A 21,586-nucleotide genomic window follows, 5' to 3' on the forward strand; every position below is an offset into this window, starting at 1 on the left:
GCGTCGAGGTTGAGGTGTGTTTCAGGTTTAGCGTAGCTTTATCGCGCGGACGAGTGTGCAAATTTCAGGGTAGGATAACTGCGGAGGGAGGAAAGAAGGGCAGGAACATGGCGTAGAGCAGATGTGACTGGCATGCACACTCACTCCGCCTATGTGGACCAATTGTATCTCTCCTCTCTACTATTCAGGGTCGTAATTCCCACTATTGGATCACATCTTTTCATATGAGAATCACTCGGGTTGCAAACGCTGTCAGTGGCTCGTCAGCTATCAGGTCATGGTACAACCAATCTCACCCTCGCAAAGTCTGAATTAGCGAGAGCACGAATCTGCCGTGCGATTTACAACGTATTATGAATAAAAATATCAGTAAACTGGTACATAACAGCGCTAGGGTATCTGCTTTTTTCCGAACCTGTCCAACACTCCAAGCGCAACATGCAATACGCAACCTCACTATACCTACGCACGTTCAAAATCCCCACTTCCCCTCATCCTAAATCCCGTGCTGATCCTCTCGATCGGACTCTGCCTCTCAGCCCTATCAACACTTAACCTATCAGGCATCGTAGCCGTTCCATTCAAACCATTGGTAACCCTCACAACACCCTTCTCCGGGCTCCTTCCGGTACTGCGACTAGCGACATGAAGTAGCGAACCACCATCAGTTCTCCTTGCACTGCCGAGATAGCTTTCGATGCTACGTCTGCCGTCTGGACGGTATGCCGTACTGCGTCCGCGACTCAGAGCTTGTTCGATAGTGTGTGTGTCAAAAGGGTATTCAAAATCGGTTTTCTCAATACCACTGTAAGGGTCATTGGCGTCGCGTCGGATCTGCTGGCTTTGGGTCCTGCGTTTGCGGAAGCGGGTCTTGACTTCGCGGAAAAAGTCGCCAATAGCATCAAATGAAAGCGCGATAGCGATGAATGGTATGGAGATTGCGAAGCCGATGCCAAACATGTACTTGCTGACGTATGATAGAGGGAGGGAAGGCTCACCGCCTCCTGGCTGGTGGGGAAATTCTTGGATGTTGATGGTGAACATGGCTGCGATGAACGACAAAGGAAGGAAGATGATTGTGACAATGGTAAACACCATGATGGTCTGGCTTTGCCTTGCAGTACCAGCAGCCTGGTCGCGAGCGAAGCGTGCTTCGAAAGCGTTAGCATGCTTCTGCTTTAGATCGAGCAAATCAGTGATGGACTCATAGATGCGTTTGGCTTGCTTGTCCATGCGTTCGAGATCCTTGATATGAGTGTCGATCGTTTTAAGCATGTCTTTGAACCGCTTCTTGAGATCTTGCTGACTCTTGTGCTCTTCGCGATATATGTCTGTAATGCTTGTCTCCATGTCTGGCAATACATTGCGTTGGTCTTCCAGTACCTTCGTTATCATGTTGAGTTCGTCACGAATGTCCTTGGTCTCTGCCAGCAGGTCTGTTTCAGCGCCAATGTCCAGTAGTTTATCGACGAACAGCGGGGCATGAGCAGCTGTTCGATCGCTGTCATCGTACTCGAACGCTTCTTCTCGAATCGGAGGGTCAGCCAATGCGTGCGCGTGTGAGTGATGTGACGAGTGCCGACGATTGAGATGTTCCCTTTGCCTTCCCTCAGCCTCTAGGTGTCTCGAGAAGCGATTGGGCCTTCGGTGATGATGTAACCACTCAGATGCCTGAGCGGACGCAATGTTGAAGTCCTTGAAAAGCATGGTTTCCATTTCCGTAGCATCACCAATGCTCGACTCAAACATGTCAAGAAACTGATAATCTTCGTCACCAACACGATGTCTATCGAAAACACCACTACATCGGCCGGCGATGATCATCGCAAGGTCGTATACACTACGCACTGGATCTCTTGTTTTGCTGTTGATGTCTTCAATGACACCATCAAGAACGTTGAGCGGGTCATTTCGAGGCTGTTGCCATCGTTGCGGAAAAGCCGTCACTATCAGGTCTTTACCGAGTGTCCACATCCACAGTTGATCAACCATGAAGATCTTGGGGTCAACGTGTTGCGGCTCGTTCGACTTGCATTGGTACCGATAGACAACTTGATCTCGGTCTCGCGATTGCGTATCAATGTTGTGATAGAAGAATTGATCCAAAGTGCGTCGTACATGCAACGAGACTTGTGACGATGTCAAATGAGCCCTGAAAAGCATTTCGTCGTAGGTTGAAGCCCGGTAATACTGTGGCTTGAAAATGCCCCCTTCATTCTTTTCGCGTTCTTTCATCTTTTGTGTCCTTGAGATTGCAGCCTGCATTTCCTGCCGCCGTCGGTCGGTTTCAAAATGTAAGTATGGCATGAAGGCGAAGATATTGCCCTTCGCTACGGTAGTTGGATCTTTCCTTCCTGGACTGCCAGGCGACCTGAGGTGACCACTGTTGGTGAGAGAGGAGCTAGTGTGTGTGCGTTTTGCGTAGTGCTCTGGGCCCCTGGTTGGGGTGTCTGTCCCACCAGATCGTTTGCCAGCTTGCTTAGATCCGCTCCACTTCGGCGTCTTCTTGGGTTTGTCCTTTGCTTTACTTTTCCCTTCCCTGACGGTTGCGTGTCCCGAGCCTGTTCCTGCAGTCCCATCCGTTTGATCTGTATCTATGGTGTTGGTCCGTACAGGCGTACGAGGGAAGGGAGACGGAGGTAATTCTTGCGAACCAGCTATTGAATCGATGCCTAAACCCAGGCCACTATTGACCAAGATTTGTGGTATCTGATCAGCGCCGTCGGAGAGGTCTGAATCATCGTGTTGCTTCGGTGCACGCGGTGTACTCTGACACAGTGGTCGCATGAAATGTGAGTGTATCTGCTGCCCTCGATGCTGATGACTGAAGGACCGTTCAAGCGCCTTGAAACCCTCCACGTCACTGGCACCCTCTTCGATGAACGCTTTCGTGAGCAATGCCTCAATCCAGGCCATGTTGTTGGCCGGGAGATGGATCCATCGGAAGGTCGTTGCCTTTGACTCCTTGGGCAGAATCGCAACAGCCGGCTTTCTCGGATTGATAACATCACGGGCATACAGCAGCTCGTAGACAGTCCTTCTTGACACGTTGTTTTCGTTATGAAAATTGCCGAAGTCGACGATGGTAGCATGGAAACCGTTCGTAGCGCCAAGTGCATCTTCGCTAAGTGCTTCGACTTGATTGTGGGGTGCCAGAGCGTTGATGATGTCTTTGCGTGCAGAGCTCTTGCTTTGCGCAGCTCGTAAGAATGGTGTAATACCAAAATTATCTTTCGCTGCTCGTTTGACGTCTCTTCTTTCCAAGAGACATTGCACTACGTCAAAGTGACCAGCTTGTGCCGCGACATGCAAGGGTGTCATTCCAGTGAGTAATCTCGCGTTGATATCTGCTCCAGCAGCCATTAGCATCTTCAGTACCTTTACACTTCCTTGCTGGCAAGCATTATGGAGAGGTGTCCAGCTTCCATCACTCTTCGCTCCCACATCTGCGCCGTGGACAAGCAAAAGCTCGATGATGTCGTCTCGGCCATGTGCGATTGCCAAGTGTAGTGCTGTCTTTTGTCTGATTTCTATTGCGTTCACATTCGCCCTCGGTAGTCTGGCTCGTTTCAATAACATTTCGCATAGCTCCTTCTTTCCAGTACTGGCAGCCCAATGTAACGGGCTTCGCTTCTGATCGTCCTGACCCTCCGGTCCGTCAATCGCAATGTTTTGCCTCAGCAACTCGGCAATGACATCGCGACCCCAGTTGCAATGTTTGTCTGCCGCCAGGTTGTGGAGAACGTTCCGCCCAGTATTGTCCTTCTTATTGACATCGGCACCACATCTTAGCAGTTCATGCATGATATGGAAGTAGTTCTTCCAAGCAGCTGTCATGAGCGCAGTCCGTCCCTGCTTGTCTTGTGCATCCACGTTGCCCCCAAACCTCAACAGCAGTTGTACAACTCCGACATGATTCTTCTCAATCGCTTTGAAGAGAGGCGAAACCCGACCACCTGGCGCGCCATCGGGCTTCGCGCCACTCCTGAGCAAGTATTCGGTGATGTATATGTTTCCGCGCTCGGCTGCGCGCATTAAGCCTATGCGTAGGAGGTGATCGACGGGTTGCGACTTCGCTTTCGCATGCTCGATAATGGCGATCGCATCGTCGTGTTTCTTGTCCTCAATAGCCTTTAGAAGACGCGGTTCGACGCGCGCATTCTGTGCAGAGTCGGCGCCATCGCTCGATCGTGATGGTGAACGACCCATATCGGCTACATGCCCTGGCTGCGGCGGATGTTCGTTCACATGCGTGGAATGGAGTACGCCAGCGGATATTCGTTCGATTCGGGATGTGATGGTAGGTGTCTCAAATTCGACGAAGAGAATCGCGTACGTCGTCAAAAGCCATTTTCAACAGGAGGCCCCTTGTTTTTCGGTTTGCGGTCGTTGCCTTCATGGCGGTGGATGGTTACGACCCAGCCGCAGGTCTAAGTCAAGCTAAGAACATCCCCGGTCGCGACGTGCATCAGCACACGTGATGATCGGCATCTTGTGTTTCGTTATCGACATGTTCGTCAAAAGACGAGAATGCCGGTATTTACTGAAGATTCGGTGATAAAGGTGGAAGAGCCGAAGTCCAGGGTTGCTGGGTTGGATTACGTGCCTGGAGATCCGGGTATTGCGGGGACGGTACGCCAACTCACAACGCGGCGTTGACGTCGGCGCGCTATTACTGTGCTTTTTGAATGACTCGACACCGCGTTGTATGCAATTCCCATCAAATGTCACACCGGTGATTTCTTGGACGCGACTTGGAGACGCGTGCTTAGCGTGTGTTAGGCGTTTGCCAGCGGATGATGCAGGTGGTCTGCGCATCTATAAACAGCTATGAAGACCGAGGACTATAGACCGCAATCGACATCTAGAATTCAACTACCGACTTCAGCGTCTTCAACATCTACAAACCGGAAGCCGAAGAGTTCAACACTCTCCTGGCGCATCTTGGTTTTGTTCGCCAGCCTCGCTATCTACGCTATGTACAACGGCCTAGCTACTTTGCGCCCGATGGCCAACGGATTATCACGGTGTACGAACTCGATTTTCATCCCATTCATCTACAATTTCAGCCCCAAACATGTTCCACAAGTCATGTGTAGCATCGAAGGGGTCGATATCAAGATGCCTGTAGACACAGGGTCCACCGGCACGTTGATAGGAGCCCCAATACTTCCAAATGTATCGTCTACCGAGGGCAAACCAGCACACCACTTCTTCACGAGCAGCAAGATTCTCTACGTAGGTCGACTGGTGAAGCTTCCGATGGACTTCATCGGCGAGGCTGGCTCCTACGCGACCGCAAATCTGCCTGTTTTGATCGTCGACAAGAGTTGGAGATGCCCTTGGTATGATCCCAGTAAAGACCGGTTCGAATGCCCGCCAGGCCCAGACGGGGAGCGGGCCGAAGAGAGGGACACTTCGCAAATCACTTACATGGGTATTGGCTTTGGAAGAAACGGCCCGAGAGACGGCATGCCATATGCGACACCGAGCGTCAACCCGTTCTTGAACATCGACTCCATCGACGGGGAGCCGATATCAGACGAAGCTTTGCGACCTGGATATATCATATCGACTGAGGGTGTACAGATAGGGTTGACGCCGAAGAATACAAAAGCCTTTGCATTTTCGAATCTAGAACCGGGCCTGAACCATAGCGAAGATGTGAGGGATTGGGCCATGGCAAAGATGAGCTTTAGCATCGACGGTGAAGAGCAGAACCGTGGTACACTGCTGGTCGATACTGGTATAGCGCAGATGTACATCAGAGCCGAACAGGGCGTGTCGATACCGACTGTCATCGTACCCAATCCCAACCCCGATGGCCACGCAAAGATGGTGAAGCGCGTGAAGCCTGGAACCAACATCACTATTGGATTTCCGTCGCTAGACCGACCGGCAACTTCATACTCGTTTGTTGTTGGCGAGAGTTCGGCCATCCAACCCACTTATGTGTTTCCGCAGCTACCTGAACATCCTCCCTATGTCAACACTGGACGGAACTTGTTGTTCGGTTATTCGATAGCTTTCGATGCCGTGGAAGGGCGTTTCGGCTTTCGTCAGGTTGGCAACCATGCCTCTTCGTCTGTACTATAGTCTTCAATCAGAGTCATCGAGCAGACTTTGCATCGTGCGCTCAAGTCTTTCTTTCTCTGCTCCTGTCCATCTTTCCATCCATGCCAAATGTTATACCAAGTCCATCTCCTTTCCCCAGACCATCTAGTCATTTGACCGTCATGCTCCTCATTGGACTCCGGAAGCCTTCTCTGAGGTCCTTGTACTCTTCAATCGCCTTGACAACAACACCGTGCGCCTGCTCACTGTCCATGCCGACACCGACGACAACGATTGCACCAACAACGCCTTCTACGCCCTTCACAAAGACAGGGTATCCGCCACCTTCAATGGTGTATTTGGACCACTCATCTCCGCTCATAGCGTTGTGCTCGGCGAACCTCTTATAATCTCCTTCTGACTGAACACTCATGAACCATGTAGAATGTCCCCATCTTAGTACAGTATTGCGCTTCCTCTCCGACCACTTCTCATGATCGGGCATTATGCCAGGCAGACTGGGCGAGTGAAACAGCGTCTGATTCGCAGATGAGATCTGAATAAGCGCGGGGCATTCGGCGGTTCTTAACGCGTTTCGGAGGATGTTCCCAATGACCCACGCATGTTCGCACGTAAAGTGATTGAATGTAAAACTCTTTTCCTCTTTTGCCAGTTCGATCAGGTCGCGTGTTGGTTTGGGGAGCGTGTTGAGCATCTTGTTGGTTGACTGGGAGGACGAATGGGACATGTAGGGCGGCTGGTGGGGGATAGCTATAGGTAGGGAACATTCACATATAGGACATGCAAATTATGTGTATTCAGAGATGGGTCTGGAAGATAGGGGATGACGCGTTAATGGCGCGACTGGCGGAAGTCGAAACAGAAACAATGGCGGCTGTCTGTTCGGATGAGGCAAGGACAGCCGGCAGTCGGGTCGTGCCGCCGTCTAGCTCCACTTTGAAACGAGGCTGGACCACGAATTTCGGGTATACATTCCACGCTTCAATGTCCTTTCCTCCGCCTACAATGTCCAAATGGTACAAGGAGATGTTCCCAAATTCGGGATGTTACTATACAGTCATCTCGAGCTCATCACCTCATACTCTTCGTTTCAATAGTAAACTTGTCTAATCTAAGAGTCTTTTTGACTATTCCTACAGTCAACCAATTTTCACTCTGATATTACGTTGCGCTACCATTCAAAGCAGAATAGCGGACAATTATTTTTATCCCTTTCTCTCATTATCTAACGTTCTTCTCAAATACCCTCAAGATCTTTGAAATTTTGGCTCGTTCTACCAGTGGCACCTATCAGCCACTTCCTCAGCTGATCGAAAGCAAACCAGTTGTCTTCCTCCACAGTGTATACCCGACCTTTCTTTGTTCGCGATCAGAATGGGGTTCCGTATTTGCCACAAATCTTCCAGCCTGTCGGTTGCGCACTATTGAAGGTGCATATAACATATCGCGTTGAGATCGGATCGTGCACACCCTTGGGTAACTCTACGAGTATATTGTCGGGTTTTATATCCCCGGGGACAATTGCCAGGGAGTGCAGGTGCCGTATACCCGCAACGACGGACTCTAAACAACCTCGGACGTGTACCGAATAACCGCATTCGATTGCTTCCCAGAGATTACATTCGTACTTCTCGAAGACTAGATTGAGGACGCGCTCTTGATGCATAACTTTCGATGCCGAGAAATGTCTGCAGGATATTAGAAGGGGTATTCAGCATATCCACTCTCTAGGTTTCGTTCACTACAACATCAAACCTTAGAACATCTTTGTCGATCGCAAAACCCGACCTAGGCGGTTCGTTGTCAGTGACTTTGATTCTATGCAAGAGCAAGGCGCGCCATTGAAGTATAATTATGGTACATCGGGTTTGGGCGCCCGAGAAAGCAGATAACGAAGATTAGAAGGTGGTGTTGGACAGGATTGGTTTGGGCTGGACATGGTGGGAGCGCGGATTAGAGAAAAAGGAGGTGGGAGGCCAGTAGAGGGGAGAGTGTATCCAAAGACGAGTGAAATTTTGAAGAGGGCGAGGAGGAAGATTGAAAGGGAGGAGAGGGCGAAGGAAGTGGCAGAAGCGGCGAAGCGACGAAAACGGCATAGGCAAAAAAGAGAGCAGAGATTGCGAAGAGGATCGAGGCTATAGAGAAAGCTGAAGTTGCAAAGAAAGCCAAGGTTGTAAGCAAGGTAGACGCCTTGGAAAAGGTCTCAGCTGCGAAGAAAGCCAGCCCTCCAAAGTTGACTGCCCTACCCAAGTCTCAAACACAGCAAAAACCCGCCGCCACGAAGAAGATAGCCACCATCAAACCCACGCAAGCCAACAAGAAAGCCCGGGTGGCGAAACGCCTACCTTCGCCCAAGAGGAAGCCAGGTGTGCTGAAGAAACTAAGGGCAGGGCCGCCCTAGCATTGTCAATCAAATACAGTCAAAGGTGCTATGGTATATAAAAGAACGGGTATCAATTAACTATGCCTACGCCAAGATATGCTCTATCCCTTATCCTTTCTGGGTAACTATACATACAATGCATGTCTCCTTCAGACTCCAATCTGCAAACTCCATGCTCAATCACTGTCGCTTCCATAATCCACAAGCGGCCCCGCAGCAGGTGCAGGCCGTTTATTCGACGGCGTTGTCCTGAATCCCTTAAGCGCCGCCAGTGTAGAACAAGATAAAATGCCATTACCCTGCTGTTGCGCAGCAGAACCCTCGTCTTGTTGGTATTGCTGCGCATCATCTTGGTATGCCGACTCTGCGCTCTCAATCATCATGCGTTCTCCCATGCCACCAGATTCTAGCTGCTTGGTTGCTTCCCAGTCACTCTTTTCTTTCGCGTACCAAACATCGTCCGGTGCTTCGTAGCCTTGTAGACCGAAGCTGCCTTCGACCTTCCTGCGCTTCTTGCCCTCGGGATCTCTGCCTTCGAGTTCGGCGACGTAGGCTGCAGGGAGAGCTTTTCGGATGGCTTCCGCGGCCTGCTCTTCGATGCGGCGAGCTTCGCGTTTCGCAGCTTGTGGGTTGGGATCGACGGTTGCCCATCGGACGTTTAGGATTTCGTTGTGGTCGAAGGATTGGTGCGCCATTGCTTCTTTCGCAAATTGTGAGTTGGCTTCGTTGGTGTAGGTTACGAAGGCTACGCCACGGGCTGTGAGGACGCGAGTTCGCTCGATTTCGCCCCATTCTTGCATGTGGCGCGATACGATTTCTTCGATGTCGTCGGTGGGGTGGATGCGCCCGATGTAGAGGGTTCGGTTTTGTCTTTGGAAGGTTCCTACTCCGCCCATGTCGTCTCGGTAGTCAGCATGCTTGTCGCGCCCGAAGCAATCGACATTGCTCGGGAAGATGTCGGTGACGGTAGGCAGGCGATGGAGGTACTCGCAGTCCACACCCTTAGGGCAGATACCACGCGCAAAGAACAGGCAGAAGTAGGATCCAGGTGTCTTGTCGGCTTTGGTGTATCCGCTGTCCTTGGCGATGTTACAGCGTCCCTGCGCAGCGGTCTTGGAAAGGTACTTGTCCTCCCTGTCGCCGCCAGACCACTTATTGTACCAAACGTTGTAGATGTTTCCAGTTTGCGCGACTTCCTGGGGCTTTATGGTCGCCGGGTCGACTTGTGGACGCGCCGGTCTCCGTTTGCGACGGATGATCTTCTTGACTTTTTTGCCCTCGGCATTGGTCGTGATGATTGTCTGTTCGGTCGTCGGTACGAGCTCAGTCGACGCGGCGACTTCGAGAGATGTGTCCGTCGCGAGCGACGTTTGTGCAGGCTGTTGTACTTCCGTCATGGCTGTGGTGTTGGAGTTGTGGTGAGAGATGATGTCGCGACGGAACTTTCGACATGCGACAGGACGCTAGCACAGCTGACGATCGCGCACGTGACCGGATTGTTTCACCCCCTCGACTTCTCGTTGAATAATCATGATATCGAGCTTCAGTAGACATAACTCTACGCGAAAGTTTAACGATTGGAATAACACAACTCATTCCTGTTAACAGACAAGACGATATTCATTCCAACCCCCTCACTTACTCGTGGTACTACTCATCTTGATCCCCCCATCAATCTCCACAACAGCCCCATTAACATACCTCGCCCCCTCCCCGAACAAGAACGCAACAACATCCGCCACCTCTTCCGGCTCCCCCAACCTCTCCAACGCATTTCCATTTCGCATCCTCTCCACTGCCTCTCCTCCCTTCACAATACCCGCATTAGACGGCGTATCAATGTACCCCGGACAAATGGCATTGACCCTGATACCTCTAGGACCAAACTCCAACGCATGCGACTTCGTCATACCGATGAGTCCGAATTTCGTTGTGCAGTATACGGATTGGAGAGCTGAGCCTCGGATACCGGATACGCTGCTTACGTTGACAATCGCTGAGCCGCGTTGAAGATGCGGGAGACAAGCTTTGGTAACAAGGAAGACACCCTTGAGGTTCGTGTTTACAAGTTTATCCCAGTACTCTTCACTTGTGTCTTCGAGCTTCATGCTTGTTGGATTTACGCCCGCGCAATTAAAAACATAGTCCAAGCGGCCTAGGCCCTTCACAGTACTGTCAACGAATTCCTGAACTTGCGTAGAAGAGCCCACGTCGACTTTGCGTAGGTGGGTGGGTGTTGTGCATTCTGAGGCTACGGCGTTGAGACTGGGGAAGTTGAGATCGCAGAGGGAGACGGAGGCGCCGAGGGAGGAGAGTTTGAGGGCTACTGCGCGGCTTGTGGAGTGTTAGCAAGATATTTCTACTGGAAAAGTTGAGAGAAAAGAGAAGGAAGAAGAGACGTAGATGTACCCAATACCGCTCGCAGCACCTGTAATCAGGACGACTTTATCTTGAAATTCCTTGGCCATGCAGTCGCTATAGAGATCCTTCTGCAGGTCCCGAATCTGTTCCTGGATTTTTTGTCGTTCACGAGCATCGCTCTTTGCGCATATTTCGCGGATGCTCTTTGTTGCTGCTTCCATGACTGCGGGATTATAGGTGTTAATTCTCTTAGTGGGAGATTTACAAAAAGCAAGTCGGAATTTCAAGGCGGACGAGGAGTAGTTCGTGGATTGTAGCTGCAGGTGTACACAAGCGTAGTTGACATGGTGATGCGGTCGTGATAATGGTTGTTTGGGGGTAAAGGTGGGGTGAAGTGGGATGTACTGTACATGACTCGAGTGGCGCAGGAGCTCTTGCATGATAACCTCCACCTTCCTACTGAAGCTCCTCTCATGTAGGATATCACTGCTACCGCATGTGTCAAGAGCAATAGTGTAGAGATTCGATTTAACGCCACTACAGTTGATAGCGTGAACGCTCAACCCTTCCCACTAATGCAATCCGAATAGTACATTCATTTCTCATCCAGTCGTGCCACTCGTTTCGATCTAGATGAACCACTCCAGAACACCTCGCAGTGTAATCTTGAACCAATAATTCCACCGAGGACAATACAATGCAACCGAAATGCGACTATCTCCAACCACAGAGGCTATAAGGCTCACGATGTATTTTGATGCGTTAGGGACTCATTTTGGTGTGATGCGGGCCCTATTCTTATCGTAGCCCGGGATCTTGACCTTTCGCCCCCTCGATCTCGATTTTCCCGTTCATTATCTGAATGTATGTTGTCATCCCGTCTTTTCGCATCTCGTGGATGGAGACCGCCGCCTTTCTCCTTCTGATCGTCGCTCTTGCTGTCCTTTTCTGTATTTGAGACACCGTTCGGCCTGTTATCATGCTTTGAGCCGCCGCCACCGTTCAGGACCAAGTTCCGGACTTTCTTGACTAGGTCGTCTACCTTGAACGGCTTAGATATGACGTCGTCCATGCCAGCTTCACGCATACTGTTTGTCTGCGCTTCTCGAACGTTTGCAGAGACACCCAGAATATGACTATATCCAGCCTTGCCCTCATTTTGTAGTTGTCTGATCTCTTGTGTCGCGGCATTACCGTCTTTTATAGGCATTTCTTGATCCATGAGTATGCAGTCGAAATAGTTCCGGTCGTCGGGGCCGTTATCTGCCCTTTGTCCACGCTCGGCTACCGCGTCGATTGCTTCCTGACCGTTGTTCGCGGTGAAGACTTGGAAGCCACGGGATTGAAGCTGCCGCCGGAGAACCTTCTGATTGATCAAATTGTCTTCAACAAGAAGGAGGGTATGTGTATCTTCAGAGCGTTGATCGCTCTGAGATCTCGTGACTTCCAAAGCGTCCTCTTCCTGTCGTGACGTTTCGCCTTTCTTCAGATCGGGCAATTTTCTCTCCATGTTTGGTTTGATTGTCTTGATATCCTCAGTGGCTTTCTCGGTCTCTCTATAACGCGCATCTTCGTTCGACTCCGGATGCGCCTCTGGCCGTTTTTCTACTGGCGGGTCTTTCAGTGAGGGCTCAATCTCTTCGGTATCAACACCACTATGACTGGCCAGTGATTTCGCTTCAGGGCGCTCGTTCTTCCGTTCTTTGATGCTCGAGAGATTCGAATTCGCACGACTCATGCCTGGACGAGATGGTCGCGACCCAGATTCGCCTGGGCGGGCGGAAGAGTTGGAGGTTTCCGAGTTGCTTCGTGATTGTATCCATGGCCTTCCCTCGTCATTTTCGCCAACCGCGCGACGTACTTTGAAGAAGAAACCAAATGTCGAACCTTCTCCCTCTTTCGAGCTGACGCCAATGTCTCCACCGTGTAATGTGCACACTGTTGACGAGTTAGCTAGGTAGCGCCTGCGATGAATACACGACCTCACATTTGCGGGATATGAACAGACCGAGACCTGAGCCGCCGTATTTTTCCTGCGTTTTCGGTGTTGCTTGTCTAGGGTATGGTCAGCATAGTGGACTGAATATCTGAAGAGCGCACCGTACCTAAAACGCTCGAACAACTTGGCTTGGCCTTCTTTACTGATACCTATTCCAGTGTCTTTAACAGCTACCATCAAGTACATGGCGGCCCCAGCACCCCATTCTGATGTCATGGTTGAATCGAGATGAAACGCTTCCTTCTCCTCACTAAAATAGATAACATTGGGGGGGTAAGAGGTAGGCCGCTCGACGGATGCGCCCATAGATACAGTGATGTTTCGGTCGCCATTCTTCTTAGAGGTAAACTTAATGGCGTTGGTTATCAAATTGACCAAGACTAGAGACGTTAGTAAGGTTCAGCGGAAGATTAAGCGATCCTTACCTTGCTTCATGCGATTAAGATCGGCGACAACATTATCTACGTTCAGTTCCTCGAAAGAAATATCCATAGCGTAGTGGAATTTGATGTTTTTGGCCTTGAACTCGGAATGAAAAACTCGAAGCGCTTGGGAAAACTCCCACTTAGGTCTTGTTGCTACAATAGTTCAGCAAATAAATGGCGTGGCACGATTATGCAAATACTCACGTCGGGGTACCAAAGATAACATCATAGAGTCGAGCTTGGAAAAAGATAGAATGTCGTCTACAAGGGTATTCTGGTGTGAGACGCAGAGAAGTATAGTGTCGGCAGCATCCAAGATGTCGGCTACCTGGTCGCGAACGTCTTCATGCTCGGCTCCAATCTCTCTTGTAATCTCTCTCACTTCCTCGGCCAAGTGCAAGACAGCGGAAAGGGGATTTCGAATCTCGTGCGAAACCATGTCGATGAATCTCTCTTGCTGTTCCTTGCGCTCTTTGGCCTCGTTGGCAGCCTTCTCTTGGGTCAGTTGGGCCTGTTTAATGTCCGTGATGTCGATGACGGCGCTAATGAAACCGGCATCAGCTTCCTCACTCAAAGGTTTCAGTAAGAATAGCCGCCACTGCTCTCCCTTGGACTTCATTTCCTCTGGCGCTGCAACGTCGCATCGAAACTCTATCTGCAGCTCGGTGCGGCTTTCGAATGCCTTGCGATAGGCGGCCATGACGTCTTCGTAGTCGTCAGGATGTATGCTCTCCGGCCACGAGCGAAACTCGTTGTTGCCCTTGTTGGTCGTCAGCTTGAAGAAGCCATCGTTCACGAAGATGGCTTCGGCATCCTTGTCAAGAATGGCCAAGCCGTTGGGCAGCAGCTCGGCGAAGCGCTGGAACATGTTGGTTTGCATGGCATCGGCCTGCTCCGTATTCTTGTGCTTGCTCTTCTGCTGAGATTCCTTGTTCTTGACTTGTCTCCCTGGCTTCTGGCGCGAAAGTTCATCTATGCCCTCGATGGGCATGTAGCGGTCCACGTTCTGGTTTTCGAGGAGTTGGGCCAGTACGCCCTGTCGCGTACCGCTTTCATCTAGGATTGTACTGAGGAGAAGCTGCATATCCTTTTCCTCCGCGAAACTTTTGAGAAAATACCTGGCGGCTGGGAGGGTCAGTATGCCATATGATGCGCACATGAACACGGTGTGATGCTTACCTACCTTGACCGTTCGTCCTCTCAGCACCGTCCGTATCGTGCCGAGTGCTTCATGACTGTAGCTATCGCGCGCGCTCGTAGCCTGGCCGTCAAGACCACCCCTTGCTTTCTCCCAGGCCAGGTTGTGGATGACTATCATGTCCTGGCCCCAAAAGACGGCAGTGCAGTGGGGCATAGGCAGAACGCATGTGTTGACGATACATTTTAATGCAACGGGCCACGACTCGCGTGCGCCTATGGGTGTTTTAGTCCTGGGGACTGTCAGTACTGGCCCACTACGAGAGCGCATGCATAGTCGTCTTCTCACCAGTCCTTGTGTTGCAGATTCTCCTCGTTGAGATCAAATATTGGTAAGCCCGTCGCAGACAGCTTGTCGAGGTTCTCCATGGCGCTGCTTCCAGGGAATGCGCCCGGCGTGTCTTAAAGCGAAAGCAGCTGGTGGGAAGAAGCGTGCTTAGAGACGGGAGATCCGCGTGACGTCATACCAGGGCTCAAAGAACACGACCCCACGAGCGCGTGCCTGTCAAGAGGCGACCTGAGACCCAGGATGTCGAGACGAATTGCTGAGGGCGAGGAACGGACATATGAGTAGAAGGGTCTACACGGTCTAGGCCGGCAGATCGCACTCATTTTCGATCTTTGCAGCGCCGCGGGTGCTGGCAGAACATGCATCGGGTGATTAGCTGGACATCATCGCCGATTGGGGCACGTCAGTCTAGCTCTAGTGGGAACTCGCGAACGGCAAGGTAACATCATTGGCCCAGCAAAAGATTTTGACATGAAAACACCATGCATGAGTTGGTAGCCGTTCCCTGCAAGACACGGTAGCGGTACGCCTAGCCTCGCCTACGTCTTTGGGCAGCTGAACATCGCTCCATGCGCCCAACAAGGCACAGCGGATATCAAAGAGCAGTACAACAATATTCAAAGTACCCAAGGGAGCGCTCCTAACAATGAAACTAACGATGCCATCCAAGTTGCAAAGTCGTAATAATGCCCGTCGCTTCATCCGCACTCATTCAGAACTGCGCGATGCCCTCCCTCTCACAGCCTGACAAGAACTGATTCCAATCCATGACTAGCCGACGGCCAGCCCAGGTGCTCGTGCTAAACTTGCCTCCTTGGTCGTCGTCGCCACCATCACTCGTGCCGTCAAGACCATATTCGTAGTCCACATCTCTCTGGACATCTCCGTCATCTTCGATCTCGTTCTCGACCACAGGACTGTCTCCTTCGACTTCTCTGAATAGTCTCTTCGTGGCGGCAGCCTCACCTACATTCGCGCCGCCACAACCAAATCCGCAGACGCGCCGACCACAGGGACGCCAAAATCGGTACTCAGCGACTTGTGGTTCAGAAAGAGGGCGGACGCCGAGAAGGCCTGAGTCAACGCTGCGGTTGGACGTGTAGAAGAGCATAGTACCAGAGGGATCGATAGGTGATGTGGCTTCAGACTCAACTCCGTTGGCGATAGCAAAAGATGGAGACGCTGCCTCACAGTGCGAGGTTGACAAGAACGAGCGGACAGGCATAGGTGGAGAGACCGGGTATAGGTTGAAGTTGCGGGTGCTGAAGTGAGAATCAAGTCTGGGGCCTGGGTCACGCATGGACTTTGGTGATAGCTCCGGGAAACCTTGCTTTCGAGCCATTTGCTTCAGCATAGCGGTGCGTGGGGATATACATCGGGATGGGCTTGTTGGGGGAGTCATTAAACCTCTGATACCTTGCGACGATGCTGATGGAGTGCGGTTGCGCATTTCCGGTCTCGCAAGAACATCATCAATGAGACCCATCTGTGATGTATGCTGGCCGTATCCATGCGAATCGCGGTGACTAGAGGGCCCGCACATGTCCGAGTCGTCGATGCTCAATAGGTTTACCGTACGCACTGCGGGGCCCAAAGCGCGAGGTGTTACAGCCCTGTTTCCGGCATCAGACGCAGGCGAAGGGTATGTTTCTCTTGCCGTCAGAGTAGGAGACAGTGGTGTAGGAAACCCCGGATATTTCCGTCCGACGTCCGTCAGAAGTGATAGGTGTGGTTTCATAGCCTTGGGCTGAGGCAGAACAGCGTTCAAAGCACCCATGTGGTAAACAGGGCCACTGCCACCGTATTGCGATGAGCTCACGAAGCCATTTGCAGACCCATCAAGCGAACCCACCCATGAAGGAATTTGGTCATGCTCGGTCGCTGGGGTGTGCTGGAAGCAGCTCTTGGTAAAGAAGCTTGTGGGACTTGTCGGACTGTTGTTGTTACTGGAGCTTGAGGACCCATCGCCTGTGATGCGACGTAGAGCTAAAGCTACAAGGGCGTTCATTGGCTCCGCCCGGGCAAAGCGAGCATCGTCGCAAGACCAGAGTCCGCCATACTGCTGCCACGGGAAGTTTCTGAGGAAATAATCTTCTGGATAGACATCGTATCCAAGAGTGCGAGCACGGAAAAACGCGTACACGAAGCGACAGTCGGGAAACTGACGAAGTACCTAGAGAACATATGCTTAGTGAAAGCTGTTACATACGAGAAGATGGAGAGATGATGGTGTTGTAGAAATGTTAACACTTGACTGTGTAGCACGTGATAAGATGACGGAAGTGCCAGGTAAGTATCTATGTGGACGGGTAAGGCTTAGAGATGGATGCTCATACATCCCAAGCGGGAAACAAAGGTGGTGTCGCAGTGAGCCTAAACAAAGTTAGCATGCGACAAGCGGTCTCGCCTTGCGGACATACATCAGAATCTCATAAGCAGCATATTTCTTAAGCTTTCCAGCGCCACGACGATATGCGTACAGAACCTCCGGTCGAGCTGTCCTGATATTTTTCCGGCCAAGCAGCCTATGCATAGCAGGGCTCGTGTAATACATGGGATCGAAGACTACCAGGTTGCATGAGCCGTCAACATGACGCTCGAAACCGATGACGCTGATAGAGTGACCTGGTTGTTGAAGATATATAGGCGGCAGGAGGGTTTTATAAACATTGGATCCATCGCTTTCAGCCGCTCGGGCAAAGTATCGCTCCATGGCGGCGAGAAGGAGTTCGTGAGCTGCAATGCTGCGATCTTTGTTGTCGCTGAATTGTTCGACAGCGCAATTGATTTCAGAGTTCAGGAAGAAAGCTTGAGCCTATTCCATGTCAGTGCAATACGATCGGGCATGGACAAGTGGTATGGTACCTCTGGTGTACCGATATACTTTCTGGTATCGCGTATGCCGCCAGTCTGAACACGGCCAATCTGATTGATGCCTTTGTCCCAAGCATCTTCAATATGGTCTTGCATCTTAAGGACAGTTGGAAGTCGTCCAGGGAACTCTTCGTAGCCTTGAGCCTTTGCGCCTTGGATGTAGGATAGCAACATTTGTATATTTCGATAACCGCAAAAGCCACCTTCGCTTGGCGTTTTGCCGACGTGGACTGTCGATGGGTGACAGTAGTAAGCCTCTTTGACAGTGCGATCGAGAGCAGACAATTGAGCGAGTATAGGTATAATGCCTGGCGTCTCATTTTGCACCTGGTCATGCTTGATGAGGCGGCCATCTCGGCCGATCCGGTTGACCGCGGTAATCTTAGGACCTGCCTCAAGCTGATCGTGCAGCCACCTGGGCATTCGTTTCTCCCAGGCGTAAGGCCCAAGCTCGGATTTCTGGAGAAGTTAGTTAGGCCTTGCTGTGAGAACGTTGAACTAACTCCCAGACGGGCACTTTTGATTGGCGGCTTGACGTTTTTGTCAGGTTTCGCAAAAGGATTGAAGCTTAGGATACTCCTTCCGATAGTACTCTTCTCGCTGTCATCGGTACCACGTCTGTGACGACGGGTGTGCTTCTTCGACTTGCGGCCATGAGCCTCGGTCCCCTTTAAGGCATCTGATAAGTCTGTGCTGAAACTTCGCTCAGATGTTGTGGTTTTTGTTTGACTCGCACGTGAACGACGAGAAGAGGTCGAGCCTTGCATAGTAGCGGATGAATGATGAGAATGATACTTTCCTGTAGTCTCGTCAAATGATAAAGTTTCTGCGTTGTGGTAATCGAGATGGTCGTTGAAGTCGGAGAGAGGAACGACTTCGCCGCAGTTGGCATCAGTACACACTACTGTGCTTTCCTCTTCTTCGGAGTCGTCAGAGGAAGGTGTGTCCTCGTTATCGTGGTCAGTTGAGGAAGGCCTGAGGGGCAATGATGGTGGTAACGGTTCAGGATCGTCCTCGATGACGAAAGGAGAATTTTCGGTATGCACCTGCTCAAAATGTAATTGAAGGATGTAGCCATCTTTCGGAAGCACAGTGAACTTGCACATGGGACACTCCAGGAGCTCCATCTTGCTCGTCATTTCTGTGCAAGTGATACCCGGAGCGTGAAGATAGCAACCAACGCTTTCCAGTCTTGAAAACGCGGAGTAAGTGACTTTATGGGGCGTCTCGTTGTACACATGTATGGAAATGGTTACGTCGTGCGTATGCGGCTGACTCTGCCGTGGCAGTCGCTGTGGGCTTCCGTGGCTTAGCATGACGAACGCAATTCAGACGCACATGAACCAGCAACCCACAAGTTTGGCAAGAAGCACACATACTGAAGACTGGTTTATGAGGTCAAGAAGTTGTTTGCGAGGAAATGATGGTATTGGCGGTGAAGACGAGGCTAAGATTGATGCGAAGAAGGTGCGACACTCGTGGACGGCCGAAAGAGGCAACCAAACAAACACGCCAAGACGCGTGACGCGAATTCAACTCGTGCAAGTTCACTGTTAACATATGTCGATGCCATGTCGGTGTGAAGATGATGGATCTATCGCTAGCAAGTGGGTCGCAGTAAAGCGGTTAGCCTCGCATGACATTGGTGTACAGAGGAACATGAACACTTAATGTTCACAGCTTCCCAGAACGCGTATCTGGGAGGGCTATGGAGGAGTTGAGGTTGACTATGGCTGATAGTGAAAGTGTGCATATACTATGTATGATGGAACTGGAAGGGTCACGTCGCCTACGTCATTATGCCGCCAAGAGCCCGAGGATAGCATCCGCCTCGCATTTGGCGTTATCCGCAGACTTTCCTCCAAATGCTGCCCCGGACGTTGTGCACATCTCGCATTGCCAGGAAACAATTGAATCGCATACAATGGCGCCGAACACCGCTGCGATGCTATACTTCAGCAAACCCCGACGATCCACCATGGTTCCAACAGCTGCGCACCGAACTGCTGCAGCGAGACGTTACGTATATTCCTGAACACATCACACAACCACCCGAACACAAGCTCTCGCAGACCCTCACAGGCTTCTTACCGCGAGAATGGTGCCATCCTCCGACTATGCGTCTTCGTGTGATGCCTTTCGGGCATCACTTGATATGGTTCAATCCGGCGGTGCTGACCCCCGAGTTGCTTCCAGATGGGACAGACGCGTCACAGAGCCCGGGTGGGCCATGGGTGCGGCGCATGTGGGCTGGCGGCTCGATACAGCTGAAATCTGACGATTATTTTGACCACTCTCGCGGCTGTACAATGGACACGATTATGGCTGGTACAGAGCATATAAAGCATGTCCGACTACATGGAGAGGGCGACACAGCCAAGGTCTTTGTCACAATCGAGCGGCGCTTTGCGAGGCTGAATAGCATACAGAGTGCCTACAGGGCGAAGCATGGCTCACTGGGAAGGTATGGGGGCACTCAAAAAGTCCGAAATTATCTCGAGCAGCAAGCGCGCAACGTCGATGGTTGGGGCGATGCTATTCTTAGAGAAGAGCGTAACCTGGTCTTTTTCAAGGAACGCACCGCTGCGGAACTGGAGGCTGTCAAAGCTGGTCAAATGGCCACCGTGAAGTACTTGGATCGTGCGTACTCTCGCAGACCGCTGAGCTCTCTACTGACTCTTCACAGCCCCCGGAAACCCCGACTTCTCGCATGCCCTCACTCCAAACCGCGCCCTCCTTTTCCGCTTTTCCGCTCTCACCTTCAACGCCCATCTCATCCACCTCGATCCAGACTACGCTCGCAACGTCGAAGGCCACCGTAACCTGCTAGTCCATGGCCCTCTCTCTCTGATTCTCATGTTGAAAACCATGAACCATTACGTGTACACACAAACGGAAGGAAAGCAGGTTCTGGAGTCCATCGAATATCGCAACCTAGCGCCGCTGTACTGCGACGAAGAGATGCGCATTTGTTGCTCGGAGAAGAAGAAATTGCAGAATGGCAGTATATATGATGTATGGATTGAGGGACCCACTGGTGGTGTTGCTGTCAAGGGCACTGTTCACACCACAGTGAGGAATTCCGCGCCTGTCCAAGCACCCATCGTCGCAGCGCCCGTCGTACCGACCGACAACCCGAAAACGAAAGGGCGTTCGTTCAAAAGACCAGAACACCCAGCGCTTCGATACCGGATGATTCAAGCGCTCGAACAGGCTAAGACGGCGAAAGGCTCTGAAAGCAGTACTCGGAATCATGTCACCTTGAGAGAAAAGCAGTCGTTACAAGACTCGCCGGCGCCTCCCTCAAGTTCTGAGCCTACTACAAGCCCTGAGATCTCTGCAAGTTCCGAATCCTCGACAAGCTCTGAGCCTCCTTCTCAGCCCCAAGGTGAGATCCCAAACCAGTCTGCTCCCAGTGAAACTACTTCTCAACCACCGTCTAGAGAAGTAACTTCCGTAATCGCGCACAAAACAGGCCGTGCGTATCGCCGCAACCGTATCACCAATACCACGGCCTACAGCTTTGTCACCTTACCTCCTAGCGAAGTGCCGCCTGTCCGTGTTGTCGACTCTTACAAGCCCGTGAAAACGACAATGTCAGTACGTTCGAAGGAAATCCTGCACCGCGCCCGTCGACGCGCCCCGGCCCAGATCACTATCGAACCTATACCCCTGGTGCGTAGATTTGATGCAAAACCATATACTCCAGACCCTGTTCAGACTGCTTCAAGGCACAGCAGATTCCGGAAGGAGGGTATTAGGAAGATGGACAAGCCTAGTATCCGCTACGTGGCTGAGTTTTCTGAGCGTACGAAGGGAAGAACGAGGTTGGTATCACGATACGTCCAGAAATGAGGTACTAGTCCCATCAAAGCGCTCTTGCATCACTGTGTATATGTCATGAAATCTTGAAGGTGCGTGAAGAAATTGGGATCATGTCCTTTTGCACATACGCATCGTACGTGAACTTGTAAAACTTGTTT

At 51.3% G+C, this 21,586-nt stretch overlaps 8 protein-coding genes across 10 annotated transcripts; 2 read left to right on the forward strand and 6 right to left on the reverse strand.

Moving 5' to 3' along the window:
* Nucleotides 1-462: 462 nt before the first annotated feature.
* ALTATR162_LOCUS11851 (uncharacterized protein) lies at nt 463-4,209 on the reverse strand (the record flags this gene model as incomplete). Its single annotated transcript, XM_043319493.1, has 1 exon — nt 463-4,209. The coding sequence occupies one exon, from the start codon at nt 4,207-4,209 to the stop codon at nt 463-465; it is 3,747 nt and encodes a 1,248-aa protein (XP_043175428.1).
* A 621-nt stretch (nt 4,210-4,830) lies between these two features.
* On the forward strand, nt 4,831-6,096 carry ALTATR162_LOCUS11852 (uncharacterized protein; the record flags this gene model as incomplete). The annotated part of the gene is made up of 1 exon (XM_043319494.1): nt 4,831-6,096. The coding sequence occupies one exon, from the start codon at nt 4,831-4,833 to the stop codon at nt 6,094-6,096; it is 1,266 nt and encodes a 421-aa protein (XP_043175429.1).
* Nucleotides 6,097-6,223: 127 nt separating this feature from the next.
* ALTATR162_LOCUS11853 (uncharacterized protein) lies at nt 6,224-6,769 on the reverse strand (the record flags this gene model as incomplete). Its single annotated transcript, XM_043319495.1, has 1 exon — nt 6,224-6,769. The coding sequence occupies one exon, from the start codon at nt 6,767-6,769 to the stop codon at nt 6,224-6,226; it is 546 nt and encodes a 181-aa protein (XP_043175430.1).
* Nucleotides 6,770-8,634: 1,865 nt separating this feature from the next.
* ALTATR162_LOCUS11854 (uncharacterized protein) lies at nt 8,635-9,855 on the reverse strand (the record flags this gene model as incomplete). The annotated part of the gene is made up of 1 exon (XM_043319496.1): nt 8,635-9,855. The coding sequence occupies one exon, from the start codon at nt 9,853-9,855 to the stop codon at nt 8,635-8,637; it is 1,221 nt and encodes a 406-aa protein (XP_043175431.1).
* A 237-nt stretch (nt 9,856-10,092) lies between these two features.
* ALTATR162_LOCUS11855 (uncharacterized protein) lies at nt 10,093-11,040 on the reverse strand (the record flags this gene model as incomplete). The annotated part of the gene is made up of 2 exons (XM_043319497.1): nt 10,093-10,792; nt 10,868-11,040. 2 exons carry the CDS (start codon nt 11,038-11,040, stop codon nt 10,093-10,095), a joined length of 873 nt encoding a protein of 290 aa, XP_043175432.1.
* A 521-nt stretch (nt 11,041-11,561) lies between these two features.
* ALTATR162_LOCUS11856 (uncharacterized protein) lies at nt 11,562-14,809 on the reverse strand (the record flags this gene model as incomplete). 2 transcript variants are annotated; one of them, XM_043319499.1, is made up of 8 exons in its annotated part: nt 11,562-12,757; nt 12,807-12,874; nt 12,925-13,198; nt 13,244-13,396; nt 13,448-14,299; nt 14,362-14,368; nt 14,427-14,673; nt 14,730-14,809. In XM_043319499.1, the coding sequence occupies 8 exons, from the start codon at nt 14,807-14,809 to the stop codon at nt 11,562-11,564; spliced, it is 2,877 nt and encodes a 958-aa protein (XP_043175434.1). The 2 variants fall into 2 exon arrangements, with proteins under 2 accessions (XP_043175434.1, XP_043175433.1); XM_043319498.1 differs by having other exon boundaries at nt 13,448-14,368; nt 14,423-14,673.
* A 632-nt stretch (nt 14,810-15,441) lies between these two features.
* ALTATR162_LOCUS11857 (uncharacterized protein) lies at nt 15,442-18,730 on the reverse strand (the record flags this gene model as incomplete). 2 transcript variants are annotated; one of them, XM_043319500.1, is made up of 5 exons in its annotated part: nt 15,442-16,902; nt 17,066-17,102; nt 17,150-17,544; nt 17,595-18,062; nt 18,107-18,730. In XM_043319500.1, the coding sequence occupies 5 exons, from the start codon at nt 18,728-18,730 to the stop codon at nt 15,442-15,444; spliced, it is 2,985 nt and encodes a 994-aa protein (XP_043175435.1). The 2 variants fall into 2 exon arrangements, with proteins under 2 accessions (XP_043175435.1, XP_043175436.1); XM_043319501.1 differs by lacking the exon at nt 18,107-18,730 and having other exon boundaries at nt 17,595-18,026.
* Nucleotides 18,731-19,468: 738 nt separating this feature from the next.
* Nucleotides 19,469-21,458, forward strand: ALTATR162_LOCUS11858 (uncharacterized protein; the record flags this gene model as incomplete). Its single annotated transcript, XM_043319502.1, has 2 exons — nt 19,469-20,243; nt 20,290-21,458. The coding sequence occupies 2 exons, from the start codon at nt 19,469-19,471 to the stop codon at nt 21,456-21,458; spliced, it is 1,944 nt and encodes a 647-aa protein (XP_043175437.1).
* Between the last annotated feature and the right edge of the window lie 128 nt (nt 21,459-21,586).

The sequence above is a fragment of the Alternaria atra genome, assembly GCF_907166805.1.
Source record: "Alternaria atra isolate CS162 genome assembly, contig: 37, whole genome shotgun sequence".
Lineage (NCBI taxonomy): Eukaryota > Fungi > Ascomycota > Dothideomycetes > Pleosporales > Pleosporaceae > Alternaria > Alternaria atra.